Genomic DNA, 17142 nt, shown 5'->3' on the forward strand with positions numbered 1-17142 from the left:
CGCGCTGCCCTCGCGCGCAGGAGCCTCCGCGGCGCTGGGAGCGGCCGCCTGGGCCGACGGGGGCTGGAGGTGCCGCCGCGGGGCGCCTCGGCCGGAGCCGCGGCTCCCCGTCCCTCGGCCGCGGCGCTTCTCCGCAGCGCTTAGGCTCTGGTGTAGCTGCTAAAGCCTCCGGAGGGGAAGCGGGGGCTGCAAAGTCCTCCGAGAGCCTCCAGGTCACCAGAGCAGCGCGTAAACAGAAATGCTACTTTGCCTGAAACCCCACAGCGCAAGGGCCACGGGCGAGGTTCAAAAGGGCGTCGGGCCGCTCAGCCCTGCGGTTCCGGATTTGGTAGCTCAGCAGAGGGCCAAACCGCAAACCGAGGACCGCAGAGGAGCCAGGCTCCAGGCTCCGGCGTGTGAGAAGGGGGCTCGCAGCACAGCCCACCCCACAGGGACGCAGGACTCTCCGTGGGCTGAGAGGAGCCACTCGTGTCTGCGCAGGACTCAAGCGCCTTGCGGGGAGCAGAGACGACCCCCCTCTTCCGCAGCCTGGCTCACGTCTGAGCACCTTTCCCCCCCAAAGGTAGCGTGCAATTACCGCGGGGCCAAGGTGCCGCGGGGTGCGAGCTCGGCGTCCCATAGCCTCGCACCGCCTGGAGATGGAGACGGGTGTTGTGCCGGCCTTCAGGGGCCAGCATGGCTGCCAGCTTAGCGCCTGCGGGCTRGGAAAGCAGGGGCCCAGCTGCTGTGGTGAATGGCTTCAGGCTGGTAAGACACCATTAGCTCAGGACTGCAACATGCCCCCCCAGGGCCAGGGGAAAACAGTTCATCCTTAAGTTTTTTGTTTGTTTTTGTGGATGCTGAGGCAATCAAAATGCTGGACTTAGCCATTCAGTGAGTCTTTGGACTGCTTATATGATCCTTCTGTATCAGACAAGAGGCTCAGATCTGACCTCACTGCTGTCATCCCAGTGTCACCATGTGCTAAAATCTTCCTCACCTGCTGCTCTTTCCACCAAGCACCACACATGGGCACACTGAGGCGATGACCGCTGGCGAGGTTGACCTAGTGCTGGCATCTATGTCCCTGGGCTGTCCCCAGGCCATCTCAGAGGGCCTCAGTGGGGTCAGCCCATGAGCAAGGGCACTGCAAGGAGAGCGGGGACATGCCCAGGGGCCACCCTGGTGATGGGGATGAGGATGGACTGCCCCAGGCACTGACCTGAGCCAGGCGTTGCGCCCGTGTAGGACCACGCGCTGAGCAGTTGGCACCCGCCTGTGCTTCTGGTAACAAGCTACTGCCCGGAACTGGCGTGGTGCACCCTTCGCAGTGCCCTGTGAGTAACCAGCTACGTCACCACTCGTTTTCAGCCGAGGTTTCGGATGAGGTTTGTCTGGTGTACAGGAAACCATGTCTGGCAGACCATGTCCTAAATCTGATGAGACTATTTCATGAAACAGTCAAAATACATTTTTCCCAAAATCGAAATTTCCACTGTTGTTGCTCATGGGGGAGAATCAAGACATAAGGCTGAATTGTATGCTGAGCTTGATTAGACAGTGATTGCAATGGGAAATGTAGCTTGATATTTCTCTAATTTAAAAGGAAATATTTTTGATTAGTTTAATAAGCTGAAATAGAACCTTTCCAAAGACATCAAGTGTTTCTTTTCACTTGGCCACCAAATCATTCTTTTCAATAATGATTTCAGAAAAAAATTTGATATTTCTGAATGTATTTTATCAGAAATGAAATTTCAGAAGAGAAGGTTTTATAACAAGCCACGTTACCTTACACGTGATTCTGAAGCTAGTATAGGCAAAGTCAGGATTTCCCCAGTACTTCTGTAAGTTTTAAGACCACATTTATCAAAGGTTTGCCAAGAACATGAAGTGACAGGGCTCATTCCTATCTGAGGCATCTAGATGCTACTGGAATATAAATATTAAATAATAAGTTATACAATGCAATGTTAACTCTGTCTTACCTGTCCCTACGATAAAGTCACAGATAATGTTGATTCTCTGTGGTCCTACTTTACCATGAAATTACTATATACGCCTGAGGAATCCTCAGAACCTCTTGACTCCTAGTGCCTTAACTACTGCACACAAGTGTACTCCTCACAATTTCCATGCCAAAAATATTTAAAATATAAAAACATCTTGTTACTGTAGGGAGCCAATGTGACACAGCTCTATATTGTAAATGACTTTGTCTTAAAAGAAACTTAAGCAATTATTGCACTGAAGTATGTACCCAGCAAGGAGTAGGCATAGTTCAGTAGGCATAATATGCATGGTCTGTAGTGTAGTAAAGTGTCTTTGGTAGCAGTAGGCAAAAACCGTCTGAACAGCTGACATGTGCTCCAAGTCCACATCCTGCCTCTAGTGYGACCCGAGCAGCACGACTGATTCAGTGGAATTTGTTAGTGGGAATTAAGGTGCCCAGGCTTGGGTCTAGAAAGCAAACTTAGCTTCTTTTCAGGAAGTAACACCAAAGCTCTCTTGGTCTTTTAAACACAAAAGACTATTCCATGAGCCTCAGAAGAAGAAGAAGAAAAAAAAAGTTTCAAAAGCTATTGGCAGCATATTGCAATATACATGTTGTTTCATGGTCCCTATTTAATAATTTCTTCTATCTGTTTCTGAAATAGCACTTCATATCTTCTTCTAGATGGATTAAGCGTGGTGGGAATGCCAGCTCTCCTGCTAATGTATCCGTACAGAACAACTGATCTGTGAACGTATATTAATCAATATCAGAAACACACTTCTAGTGTTTTCCAACTCCAGCGCTGTATTGATGAGCTTTTACGAGGGAGGGGTTCAAGTTTAAGCCATGACTAATTCTGACTCCAGGGAGTGTGCGTTTTGTGTGATTTCAGCCCTGTTTCAAACTTCTGCTCAGCAAAGAGGCCGGGGTAACCGGCTTTTAACTGTTAAAACTGCCCGGCGCCGGGGTAGCCGCTCAGGCTGCCCGGCTCCGCCGTTTTTAAGGCGCCCTCTCTGTTTCAGGTAGTCGGGAATCTGCCTTTGTACATGCCATCTCCTCCGCTGGCGTGGTTTTTGCTATCACAAGGGCCTGTAGCCAAGGGGAGTTGAAATCGTGCTCCTGCGACCCGCAGAAGAAGGGTTCTGCGAAGGACAGCAAGGGTCCCTTCGACTGGGGCGGCTGCAGCGACCACGTCGACTACGGCGTCAGGTTCGCCAGGGCGTTTGTGGATGCCAAGGAAAGGAAGGGGAAAGACGCGAGAGCGCTGATGAACCTGCACAACAACCGAGCTGGAAGGAAGGTGGGTGCCCGTCCCCTCGGCGTCCCGCAACGCTCCCGCCCAGCTCCCCCAGTCCCGGGGCCCGGAGGGATTTATTCCCGCCTAAACCTGCTGGCCCTCCCCAGGCCACCTCAACAGCTAGAGCGAGCGGCAAACCGAGGCGCCTTTTCCACCTCCCTTCAAGGCTCGGCCTAGCCCACATTTCCAAATACCCCGAACGCCACCGCCGGACGCCCGGTGCTCCCAGCCGGGGCGACTGGCGGGGTCAGCGCACAGCAGGCCAGGCCCCAGCGCAATCTTTGCAAGGTGGCGTCAGGGCGAGGGTGYAGCTTAGTCACCACACCAGGCCTTGTATGCACCAGTGTTTTGTGTGGATATTTATCAATAGTAAGAATAGTACCCGAAATCGGAATGTACTGACTCATTATTCAAAATATATAGTAAAATTCCCTGCATCCACAGCAGCTGAAAGAATGCAGAAAACTGTTTTATAGTGCTAGTTCAAGCATTCTTAAAATGGATCTGGGAGAACTTGTTTCCCGTCTTTTGTTTCCTTTAATRCATATTCAGTAGGAAGCAAATTTTTCATATTCTCACGTCCTTTTGTATTAAAAAGTTGCCTTAAAAAACTGTAAAGTTACTTTATATTAACTGCTCCTCATAAGAAAAATGATCCAACTTTAAATCTTCAATGAATTGTAATGAAAGTAGATGATTTTCCTGAGGAATTTTTCTTCTTTAACGTTTTCCCTCCACCTGTTTATTGTCAGCAGATATAATTAATATGTAATATAGCCAGATGAGGCTATTCAGATCAGTAGCACATGGTTAGTGAAAAAAAGCTAATGCGGTTTTCTTTACGTTACCACCTAAAAGAGACTGCAGTATACAACACATAGCAAGGGCTACAGGCTGAATTGCTCCATACTTTCTGTAGTAGTTGAGTATCTTAGTAAGCTTTTTTTAAAAAAAAAAATATACAAAATAATAAGGCAATATTAGTGAGTGGTTAGTTTCTTTAGAAAAAGATAACAAGTGTTTTCAATAAAGTTAGTCTATACACTCCCCTATGCTTTAGGACCAGTTTTTGATGGGTGCTGCCCTCTCACACCCATGATGCAGCCATGCGGGTTTAGCACCTGGGGTCCCGCGGGTGCCTCACCGCCCCCGTGCCTGGCATGCGCGCATGCGTAACACCAGCTCTGCCCCCGCTCTTCTTCATCCCCAAAGGGGAGGCCTGTGCCGGTCAGCTCCTTTTAGACCCAGACTATTCAGATTTTAGTCATTCAAAATGCATAGAATGAATACTTGCAGTAGCCCCATATGCGTCAAGCACAACAGTACGCTGTGCRTCAGTGCAGGAACATCACTGGCTAAAAAGAAAGTCTGTCCTAGTGTGCTGCTTCAGATATTCAAAGCCTCAGTCCAGCAAGTCACATACAGGCAGTTTAACTGATTTCTACCCAGATTATTAAAACTAAACTAGTGCTTAAAATCTTTTCTGASCAGAATCCCAATTTTGCAATAGCTCTATTGGCAATGAAGTCGGGCTGTGGGAATGTCAGTGACTTTTTTGAAGTAGTCAAACAAATTGTTTACAAGTTGGAAAGTAATTTAAAAGTACTTTGGCTATATAACACATTCTTGCTTTATTACTAAGTGCTTGATTGGAAAATGCCACCCCACTGTGCGTCAGTCTCACTCGTAAGCATGAAGTATTTCTTGCTGTTATCTCCCTCCCATGATCCTGTTCCTCTTGTACAAAGTCTAAATTGTTCATATTTCATGAACCCTTAAGGCGTAATGCTTATAGATCAAATATCCATATCTTGAGAACTAGCAATGAATTATTTATTGTATATGAACCCATCTGCTGTTCCCTAACATCACACAGATAGCTTGAATGTCTCAGATGAAGCTGAAATGGCTCTAAGGCTATCCAGACATTAAATTAATGATGACGGTGATCTYTCCTTTACAAGTTAATGAAGGTCTAATTCTAAAATGTTTGTTTGTTAAAAGATTTGTAAGTATTTTACAAATACCTTATTTTAAAGTTTCACATAGATCAAATGACTAGCTCAGATATGATGCTTTATACAGGCTCTGCAAAACCTTTTTAATAGGAAATGCCTATTAATTTCTAGGCAATATTCAAAACACTGTCTACATCTACATACACATTTAGACACCGCACCTAAGAGCTGTCTGACAAACTGGACATTTTTGTAAACCTTTTCACAGTAGATTTAGACATGATTGCATTAAAATCTTCTTGACCATTTTAGTCAGCACTGAAAGTCTCACAACATTTGAAGGTTTTTTCTCTACAATAAAACTATTCAAGGCAAAGAACAACCTCATAAAAATGAGATAGAGAGGTCCAACATGGTAATACTTCAACTTGAATGATGGTGAAACTAAGTACCTTTGCCTAACAAGAGGCTGCATTATTCTGTCCGTTATCCAGATTRTTTCTTACTGTCCGTATATGGGCTGTGTCCTAGCATGGTAGTGTCATACAGATCTTTAGGCTGACTAAAAGCAGGGGGAYAGGTAAGACCACCACCCAGATGTTTGTGTGGTTGAGCAAAGCAAGCAGAGTAGCCCAACCACATGAGGCTGACTTGATGCTACCAGTGGGTGTCACTACAGACCGTGATTTCAAGACCCATTGCAAGCCTGGCATTTGCAGGATCAATGGAAAAGGATTTTGGAGAAGAGTAAATTACAGTTTGTTTTACCTGTGTATATTTTACTGCGTTTCTAAACAGGCCGTGAAGCGGTTTTTGAAACAGGAGTGCAAATGTCACGGTGTGAGTGGATCATGCACTCTAAGGACCTGTTGGCTGGCCATGGCAGACTTTAGGAAAACAGGAGATTATCTGTGGAAGAAATACAATGGAGCGATTCAGGTGGTCATGAATCAAGATGGCACTGGTTTCACTGTGGCTAATAAGAGATTTAAGAAGCCAACTAAGAATGACCTGGTATACTTTGAAAGCTCTCCAGACTACTGTATCAGGGACAGGGATGTAGGTAAGCCTCTATCATTACACATGGTTTTATTTCAGACATTTGTACTTTGAAGGTCAAAAATGATCATTATGATTGAGTATATATTTATAAAACCCATGCATATGACCAGAAGGAAAGAGGAAGGAAGATTTTCTGGAAGGACAGCTCTGTACAAGTATAATAGCTCTTTGGTGTCTCTAGATGTATGACAGCCAATTGTTCTAATGCAATTTGGCAGGTTCTTCAAGATATGGAGCCTTGTTGGGTCGTAGCATATGAGCACTATCAGAGAGACTCTGCAAGGCTGAAGTTGCTTTTAGGACAGGTTTGGAGTTGGTCCAGCCTGTAGACAGCCACATACAYGCTTGTATCACGCAGCTCACTCCAAAACTGCCAGGTGTGACTACAGCAAACCCGAGTCCTACGATGCTCTTAGTATGTTGCCTTCACTTACATTTCTTCTCTTCCATACTATCATGATATTGTTGTAAGCTTCTGAGGCAAGAGCAGGCTGGTGACCTTCGTTTGCACATCCCCCAGCTCACTGGGACCTGGGGTCTTCTCGCAGGGGACGCGTGTGTTCTGTAGGCGATGAAGAGGTTTGGCAGGTTGGTGRGGATCAGCCTCGCACCAGCCAGCACCACTGCCCGTAGCACTGTGAAACTGAATGAAATCACGTAGGTCTGCAGGGCACAGCATGCCCCACCAAATGACATATCTGTTCAGTGTTGGCCCAGTCCGTGATAACTCTCACATTTTYTGTAGAGTCTTGCCAGACCCGATGGGATGAGATAAAGTTTCAGGGCTGTTGTTAGCACCAGATTTATCTGCTTTCAGAGATTTTGGTAGAGACACACTTAACAATGTTATGGGGCTCAAGGCATTGCCAAGCAACATTAATCATACTAACAGCCCTTGATCAGTCTATCATACTTCCTGATGAGGCAATTAAGAACTATCAGCTAAAAACCCAGAAATTTGTAAAAGAGAGCCAGAGTGAGTAATGTATGAAAGATGTTGTGGAACTAATTAATAGCTTATATAACATACCAGAGTGCAACCCATATGACATATCCATAAGTATCTGGATAACAGTGCAGCTCAGCTCTTTTTGGCCCCACTACATATTTACAGTCCAAGTTTACTTGGAATAAACATTGCAAAACAACTGTATTTAAATAAGAACAATATGTGAAATCGTGGCCATGTACTATTGACTTCAGTGAACTCACAATTTCATCCACTACCCTTATACTGTATAGTCATTCTGGTTAATTAAGTAGTCAAGGTAGTTTGTGGTAAATGTTACAGCTTTTGCAGGCGATGCTTATCACCTGTACAAAAGCATACTGTTCCTTGAAGAGTGAATAATAACATAAAGTCTAATATTTTAATCCAAGTGAATAAATGGGCGTACAGTGGTATTGTGCAGAGATTGACTTTGCAGACTAGGATTTATTCAAAACTTTATTTCTTGAAGCTGTTTCCTTCTTTGTAACATCTGTGATTTTTTTTCTGCCTAAAAGGGGAGCCAGTATGCAACCCACTTCTATGTCAAAAAGCCAGTTAATAATGTCTTTGTAGTGAACCTAATCTAATGTGGCAGCTCATTCTCTGAGAGGAGACCAGGCATTTTCACTGCGGCGTATTATCTTCATTGCCTGACTCCATCCAGCCTGCCTGGAGAACGTGGAGCCTGACATATGCTTTCGTTCATCTCCAGATAACACTTCAGATGACGAGTTTCTTGTTGCTCTAAAAGTCTGAGAATGTATTTGTTTTGAAGAGGACATTTTTGGAAAGAAGTAGTAAATCTTTAGTGGGATAAGGAATAATTCCATGCTTTTTTTTTTAATGAAGCAAAGGAAGATTCAGATAAACAAAAAATGGTCTGACTTTGACAGAGATAATAGCATCAGCTGAGCAGAATTTTTTCTCGATCTGTTTTACTTTTCCCCATTGCTCACTGTTAGCCCCGTGAAATGTAGGGAATACAAAAGCTGAGTTTGGAAATACATTGAGAGCATCTCAGTGCCAGCCGAATATAATGCCACAGTACTTCGTTATGTCCTTGAATACAGTTCTTTCATTCTCCAGGGAATGCAAATAACTTAGTCCTTCAGCAAAACAGTACATCCAGCAATGGATTAGTATCGGCACTGAGCAAAAGATTCCCAGAGCAAATGGGAATGGGGAAAAGTGTTACAACTTGACCAGGAGGCAGCTCCACGGGCTGTAAAATGGTAAAGATTGCGTCCTCTGTGGCTTGGACATGTTGACATCTGCTGATCAGTAAGTGAGAGGTGTGCGGGGATTTTAGCATCAGTGGCCTGCCCATAAAAGCAGGTGTCTCTGCTTCCTCTGCAGCGCTTTCCGCCCCGTGCTGGCGTTGCTCTCCCGTGAGAGGCAGCTGGCTACCACGCCAGAGCTGGACTCTTACCACTTTTTTTCCTAGAAGGAAAAGCGTAGTCGTTGCTTTCAGGAGCAACAGAGTATGTGGAAAATGCTAATAGCAAYGTGCTTAATAGCAGGGGAACGTAATAACTGTGTCTTGTCTAGTATTAATGTTACAAAACTTTTTAAAAGGGGTCAAAGGAAGGTTTTCAGAAGTGTGCAACATTCGCTCAATTCTGCTTGCACTGAAGCCAAAATAGTATTTACTCACAATTTTAACTCGTAATTCAACAGAAGCAGAGTTARGACACCTAAGAGGCTTTTGAAAACCTTGTCAAGAACTTCCTACAAATTTTGATACATTGCATAGCGTTCCCTTATACTACCATAAATTGCCAGCTGCCAGAATGAGTAAAAGCATACCCAGAGCTATACAGAGAGAGAGAAAGACCTCGGTAGGAGTGATAATGCAGTAAAGGGAAATAAAGTGAAGGTTACACAAATGGCAGTCCAGGAGTACCACGTACTGTCTTACCCTGGCTGCATAGCTTCACATGAGAAATGTTCTGAACAAAAATCTGCTTACAAGCTTCTGTTAGAAACATTTTAATTTCTACAACATGTGCTATTTTACCATCCATGCAGGCTGTTTGAAAACTGCTGCCAGTTTATCACATTTTGAACACAGCCGTGGAAAAGTGGAGATTGCTTCAAGAATTAAATGTACCAGCGTTCACGCCGACTCAGAGCCGACACTACCAACTTGCTGGCAGCTTCTTTATTCTAGATTATCTCTTGTAGAGTCTATTTAAGCAGAGGAATATGCTCTTGCAAAACTGGGAGAAGGCAGGTCGCTTGGCGAAGGAGGGTGCCGAGGTGCTGGGCATGCAGTGGGAGCTTCCTGGGGAGAGCATGTGGCTGCCTGCTGCTGTTCTGGTAGCAATGGGGCTTCGTGAAGCTGTTGGTAGATGAAGTGCTGCTAGGCCAGAGGCCGTTCGCTGGGGTGTGTTTGTGTACCGATGAGCTCAAGCAGCCTCAAAGGCCTGCTGGAGACCAGCGTACCTCCAGCTATTCTCGGTTATGTGCTGGTTTCTCAGCGTCGGCTCCAGGTTTGGTGCTCCCCAAGCTGGCTTTGCTGCCTCTCCCCATGTGCGCGGTGGAGGCATGTGCCTGGAGCAGGAYACTGCAGTGGCTGCACCCCACAGGCAGACAGACAGACAGACAGATGGACAGACAAGGTGCTCTAGCTGTGTTGGAGCAATCACCACATCCAGTGGCCCAGGTTCAAGGTGCTGCAAAGATACGTAGTCAAGGGAGCATCCGTGCTGCTGGTGCCATGGACGCCTCCCCCGTGGAGCATCCGTGCCACTGTGCCCAGCGCCAGGGCGACTTGCCTTGGACCCTCCTCGGGGTTACCTGCGTGTTGCTTGCTTTGCCTCGCTGYCCCGCAGAAGCGATTTACTGCATTTGTGAGATTCACATGGCCCAGTCTGGAGGGAAAGAAAAACATGATATTAAAGTATAGCCTGTAACATTTCGGCATTGGGCAAGATGCGTTAGTACTTTAAGTATGTAACCTGTGGAGGGAAACCAATTCTGATCTGTGTCAAAAACTTTTCACTGAAGTTAGCCACATACAGTCAGTCCCTTTGTGACTACTTGGCCTGTATCTCCCAATTTACACGTCGAAAACATATTGGGTGAAATCCCAGCCCTGTGAAAGCTGACGGTACAACTTCCAGYGACTTCAGTGAGGGCAGGAGCGATCCCCGAAGAGCGGAGGAAATGCTAGCAATCCTTCAAGCACATTTCTCAACGAGCTTGGCAACAAAGCGGCGTCATCATTCAAAGATCCTCTTGGATCTTAGAGATTATGACAGCTATTAGTGGCTATGAAAATTTAAGTTAGACACATTTTTACCGTAAACAGAGTCTGAACAAACTTTTTTTTTTTTTTTTTTTTTTTTGGTGTATTTCTGCCTCTTCATTGCTGGCCTGCAATATCCCAGCTATTCTAGACAAGGCTGCCTTCTGCGTGCTCGGCCGTTTTCACTAAGCTCTCTTGTATTCTGCATTCTGTGTAGACGCCATGTGAATATTTCTTGATTTCAAAAGTAGCTTCAGAGCTACTTCTCTTGTCAAACAGCATGAGTGAAAGCTAATTTATTGTTGCTGGGGTTTTGTGTTTCAGGGTTTGTTTTCAAGCGAACACCAAGTAATGAGCTTTATTGCTTAAAGCCAGATTTTTGAGCAATAGGAATAGAAGGGAAAATCTCATGTTATAAGTAAAGGAGTAAATTCATTTTGGTGCCTTGGGAATGGAAAGAATAATTTTGAACTTTCAATATGTTTTGCTCAAGAAAATAACATGGGCAAACAATAAGAAAAGGTTTGCTGGGCAGGCCATAAAGTTGGCAGTATTAAAAGCTTGTGGATATTTTGGCAGGTATAATGTTATGTATGACATGACAATTCCAAAAATTGAACTAAAAAACAAAGTAATAGCATGAAAGTTTTGACAAGTAACAACATATTCCTGCCTCTTAAGTGATTAGGAGACTCATTACACGTAGGAGGAAAAAAAGCAGAAAGTTCTGCCTTATTTTGTTTAGTTTCTTCTGTTGTCGTCATCACCTTAGTATCTGAATGCCTTCCAAGGAGTGCAGCAATTTCTGTGTCAGGTGTTGTTCATTTTCTTTCACACGAAGGTGAAAGGGTGTGTGTGCAATAGTCTGATTTATTCTGTTATGGCTTTATTTTGAAGCGAGTCGAGTATGTGTGTTATATATCGCCATGGAGTTTGTGATGTTTCTCAGTTCACAGATCTGGAGTACATATGCCAAACTGCCCCAAGTCCTGGTCCTCCCTGGCCAGAGAGAAGCACCAGGTTACTGCAGTGAAGGGGTAGCTGTCCTATATAGCCAGTACTCGGACACTGCCCTGGGCCTTAAAGCRGTGCAGGCTCTTTGGTGACGATGATGGTTGCAAAACCGCAGAGTAGGTGCCTGTGCAGCAAGGAGCATCCAGGCTTTATCCCACTTGGGCCGTGTTTCAGGAGACAGCTCCTCACCTAGGCAGAGACACAGGCAATGATCATTTTTGAGTGAGGTTAGCTGAGTTCTTCTAAATGGCCCAGAACTCAGGCAAAGCCACAGAGATGCTGAAGATGCTGTTTGAACTTCTCAAAAACTTTGCTTTTGGTCAGAAATGAAGCTTTTATATGAACCTATTTTCCCCTTAGCCACATTCCATGGGTAATTTACTCTCCTCACCTAGTGGCATAGTAAACATTGCTCTTATATTGTGGGTAATACCATATGATACCAAAACTTCTGACTTTCTGTTAGGGGATGAAATCCTTTTCTTTTTGAAGTCAATGGCAAAACTCCCAGTAAAATCAGTCATGCCAGCATTTCACCTATGCTGTTCCATCCATGCTCTCTTTCATTGCTGTATAATTTCCCCAAACATCTGGAAATCAGAACTTGCAAGCTGGAAAATAGCCTATGTCTAAGTTAAGGAATGCTGTTATACCTGCCCAAGAAAGTTCCTGCACCTAATCACAGCAATTCGTAGTGAACAGGGCCTGACCTTAGGTAAGGGTTCAAGGGAGGTTTTCCTTCCATATCAAGGAAGCAAACAACACAACCTTCTCTCTGCTCAAGTTCAAGAGGCAAATTGAGACGAACAGTTGCTTTGCTTGTTTGCCGCTGAAAGCGTGATACCTGGCTGACAGCTGCGTGACTGTGGCATGGTGAAAGCTATCAAGTGTCCAGCTCGTTTCGCACAAATCATATGCGGAAAGCAAAACACCAAGCAATTTGAAACCTAATCCAGATCACGCTTATTACAGATTATTGTCCTCGACATGCTGCATTACACAGCCTAGGCATATCCAGCACTGGGTTGCTGGGCCCGTCAGCGTGATAAAAAGCAAGGAGGAGAGCAGATGGGGGGCTGCGTGATAGCAATGAGGGGTAAGCAGGGATTCACAACAAATGCCTAATGCGGAACAGCGATCGTACCCATCACAGGCTTGGCCTTTGTAGCTTTTCGTCTGAGCAGTGAGCGCAAGACAAGCAAAAGTGGTTATTCGGTGAACGCGTTTTGCCCAGTGTGGGGTGCGACAGATATTTCTGTGTGCTGACACAAGCGCAGACTCTTACTGCTCAGATGTTTCAGCAGTTTGCATGGTGTTGTGTGTTGGGAAGAAGGTGGTAGCCTAGAAGTGGGTTTGATTTGTTTGCCRCCATCCGTTTCCTGCGTGAGCCCAGTGGAGCTGTGTGGCTCTGTGTCCTCCGAGCCCTTGGTCTTGCGTGAACCAGTGGCACGCGGTGGCACCAGCTGGCAGAAGGGACACTTGCATCCCCTGGGGATCCCAAGCTCTGCACCTTACCTGCAAGGAGAGGCAGAGAGCCTCTAAGGCAGCAGCTCTCATTTTGCTTCCTTTAACGCCCCCTCCTGCCGCTGTGCCCTTCAGCCTCCACAGCAGTGCCTGCCCTGACTTCCTTGGCACTCTGCCCATCACACCAGGGCCAGCCCTGGTGTCCCAGCCCCAGCGCAGATGGGCGAGGAGGGAGAGCTGCATGGCCGGGGAGGGTGTCTAAGAGGGGGGCATCCTTGGGTCTCCCTTGGGCCAGCTGCAGCATGGACCCTGGGGAAGGGAAATGGGGAGTAGCTGCTGCTTCCCTGGGGCAGAGCACAYCTGATACAGAGTCCTACATTAAAATTAGGTGTTCCCTCAAGCAGGGGAGACACCACCATTCGGCTGCCTCCCCGTGATGGGTACATCCAGCAAGGACTGGGAATGACAGAGCTGAGGCCTGGCAGAGCAGCAGCCTGAACCCAACGCTGCTCAACGGGCAGTGGCCACACCGTGCTGGCTTTCCTCTGGGCCCATGGATGAGGAACGCAAGCTCCATGAATAGGCTCATGAATGAGCAACCTGAGCAGAAACAGGATTTAGGTGGCTGGAGCTTGTCTCTGGGCTCATCAGAGGGCCAGCCCCAACCCCCTCGGCCCCCTTTCCCCTTTCGGGCAGCTCCGTGATGTCCCCCTGCACTGCAGCACCTGGAGGAGCAGGATGGCTGAGCTGGGGTCTTTTCCCTGCCCACAGCAGCCGGGCGAGAGGCTCCCTGGGAAAGCTGGCGGAGTGGCTCTTGGTGCTCACCAGCGCAGGCAGGGGCAGGAGGCCACACGGAGCCCYGCTCCTGCCATGTCTGAGGCAGACTTGGGCTGTTGAGCACGGCCTGCTGAGAGCTGGCCTGAGTTGAAGCGCTTCCTCTTTGGAGAAACGTGGCGTTACCCAAGATTCGTGCCTCTGCAAAGGGTGCGACCCCTCGCAGAGGGGAAGGGAAGACCTTGAGCTGGTTGATGCCTGCTATAGAGCATTTAAACCCRTACTGGAACATGCTGTGGAGCCAGCATCAACCAGAGCCATCCGGTTACAGATTTGGTTAATTACAGATATCCTACTTTACGCAAATTTGAGTTAATGTTTGCAGGCATTGTATTCTTTAAGAAGCTAAACTTGGCTTAATGTTTTATGTCCATCCATGAAATAACTGTAGCATCATGGTAACATTAGATAATAATGAAACCAAGCAGATATACTTCATAAAATGTTCCAAATTAATTTATTATCCACAGTCGATATTTGGGGAACTCTATTTTGGCCAAAACCRGAAGAATATACCTTAAGTGGAACTAGGAAAAATGTTAAAAGAACATTCATCTCATGGATGAATCTGAAATTATTTTATACTATCAGTATGTAATGAAATAGGTTAAGGAACAAATATTCATGAAGTTTCAGATGGATAATGTTCTGTCCATAGCTGTGGTATGGAGGCTAAAGTCTACCCTAAGCTAAGTATTAGGTGAACTTGTGGCAGAGTAGCTGTTCAGGCATATATAATTTATTTAAAGCCAGTGTTTGTTGCAAGTATGATAGTAGTGGTAGGGAGGATCACAGCAATGGAGGAACAGTCCTAATTTATGTGATGAAGTACTTTTCTCCATCAGGTGATGCCAATGAGGAGCCAGATTTAAGAAAGTGAGATGCTTTGATTTGGATCAAACAAAATAAACTCCTTTCCCAGTGAAAAATGGAAAAATAAAGAAAAGATATTACAAATCATTTTTACAAGAATCTTGCAAAAATTAGTTTTCATCCAGGAAGCCATCTCAAATGCAAACTCCTCCCTGCCTGAAGGCAGCAGGTTGTGAGAGGCTGGAGGTGACTGTAAAGCTGCACAAGCCCAGGAAGAGAGAGTGTCGCCTTCTGTTTATCTTTTCCCCTACCCTCAGTTAGTCTGAAATCTTCATGGTTTAAGTATAGYAGGCTTGAGAATCTGTAGTCTAAGTTTCCTGGGCAGATTTACTGGGATTTTGTTAGTCTCATCTTGAAAGCTCAGTCTGTAACGAAGGGCAGGCGCTAACCTGGGCTGTCTCAGTGGGTACCAGTGCAGCTCCAGTGTGGCTGCACTGGGTTTGGGATCAGGTTGTTGCTGCCTTCCTGGGCACCAGTTTTGCTTTCGTGTTATKCTCAGTGAAGTAGGGTCACATAAGGAAAGCTGCACATTTGTTGCTCTGAAGTGACCCTTTCCTTGTAGTTCATCCAATTCTTACTCACCCTGGGAAACTTGTGCYCCGGGCAGCCTGCAGTCCTGCTCACATTGCAAACTCCACAGAGCAAGCTCTGCCTTCCCAAATACCTCAGCCCACTGAACACGCCCTGGCCCACCAGGTAACACATTAGATACTACTACAACATCCTACCAAGAAATGCTCCAAAAAKGTGACTTGAGCCATTTGGTGCCACATGGAGATGGACAGAACCATTCTGGTCACTCCAGAGAGAGTTTAATGCTATGGGATAATAGTAATATGTGATATGTTTCTCTACCCTTCTTTCTGTCCACAGTAGTCTAAATTRATTTTATCTAATCTATATGAAGAAAGAGGAGAAGAAACCTTTGCACTTAATCTCCTGGGCTCAGAGCCACTCTCCAGCCATCTGGACGGTCAGGGGGCCATAAACCAGCACGGCAGTGCTGAGTGCTCGGGTGCCTCTGTGCTCAGCTCTGCAGAGCGCCTGCCCCGGCGACGCAGTCCCACCGCCACTGCTRGCGTGTTCCCCACGGCCGCAGCGCAAGGGCCCTCCCCTGCCCTGGCCCAGACTGCTTCGCGGRGCCTCTACACCCCATGGCGACCACCGGGCTCACCTCGCTGGTGCCGGATTTAGCCATCCCTGAGGGCGAGCTGGGCTTGTGGGGTGCTGCGGGGAGGGTATTTGCTCACTGCCAAGAAAGAYGGGGCTACAGAGAGATGGAGCAAGGCCCTGTGGTGCTAACAGAGTCAGCCAGAACCCCGAGGCATTTCACCAATTTACTCTTCTTCTTCTCACCTCCAAAAGTGACTTCCAGAAGCCGGGCTGTGCAGAATGTGAGTGATTTTTACGCTCTTGTAGCCATTKCTCTTGTTTGACGTTGAATCCCAGGTGATGTAATGCTGGCTCATCACACATATTGCAAATTATGTTTCCTGTACTTATGTTTTCTGCTATTCCTTGAAATCYATCTGCTACTTTTTCAACAGACCTTTACTGCATTTCCTTGTAGGYTCTCTGGGGACAGCCGGCCGGGTTTGTAACCAGACCTCCCGTGGCATGGACAGCTGTGAGGTGATGTGCTGCGGCAGGGGCTACGACACATCGCGYGTCAGCAGGATGACAAAATGCGAGTGCAAATTCCACTGGTGCTGTGCCGTGCGCTGTCAGGACTGCCTGGAAGTGGTGGATATACACACTTGTAAGGCACCCAAGAGTGCTGGGTGGATGTCCCGGACATGACGGTTGCGTGCAGGCACTCGAGGACGGCAACATTTGCCCTTGCTGATCCGTGCGGGGAATGCTGTCAAGGCATTTGCTGCTTTTATGCAAGTTTTGCCCTTGTCTTTCATTGCAAAGAAGTTGCTCAATAATTCCTATAAACTCTACAGCGTTCAGTTTGCTCTTCTACCTGACAAGGTGRTTGCATGAATGTCTGTGTGCAAACCGGTGCAACGCTGGAGGACCTAGTGCTGCCAGTACTCTTAAAACTAGCGTAGAGCTCACCTCCGGAAAGCATTGTGGCAGGTCGACCGTGAGATGAGAAGCACAGCAAGATTTAAAGGTGGAGCATTTTGCATGCGACCTTTGGTGCCTACACAGGATGCGGTCCGCAAAGGCCTCCTTTGAAGGAGCTCGTACTGGTCACAGCCGTGCCCCAGATGCTGAGTTAGCTGGGCTCAGAGTCCGAACACTGGCTGGTAATTCTTCCATAAAAGACAATTTGATATTGAGGGGGTTAAAGGCTTTTCCAGTGGTGGCCTTGGCCACCCGCTGAGATGGGGAGGCTGCACTGGGCCGGGCCAGCTGCGCCCTGTGGACTTCTCCGGGCAGGTGTCACTGTCACAGACATGCTTGCTATGGCCT

The 17142-nt window shown here is 46.8% G+C and overlaps 1 protein-coding gene across 1 annotated transcript in view; it reads left to right on the forward strand.

Annotated features, from left to right (window-relative positions):
• The window catches only part of WNT2 (Wnt family member 2), a 19373-nt gene extending 2231 nt beyond the window's left edge, over positions 1-17142 (forward strand). Inside the window, exons 3-5 of the mRNA XM_085307101.1 lie at positions 2998-3275; positions 6029-6293; positions 16289-17142. Of these exons, the coding sequence (XP_085163227.1) occupies positions 2998-3275; positions 6029-6293; positions 16289-16518 (773 nt within the window). The 3' untranslated portion in view covers positions 16519-17142. The remainder of the gene's footprint in view (positions 1-2997; positions 3276-6028; positions 6294-16288) is intronic.

Source organism: Rhea americana, unplaced genomic scaffold (genome assembly GCF_003343005.1).
Source record: "Rhea americana isolate MKP2758 unplaced genomic scaffold, rheAme1 scaffold_252, whole genome shotgun sequence".
Classification (NCBI taxonomy): Eukaryota; Metazoa; Chordata; class Aves; order Rheiformes; family Rheidae; genus Rhea; species Rhea americana.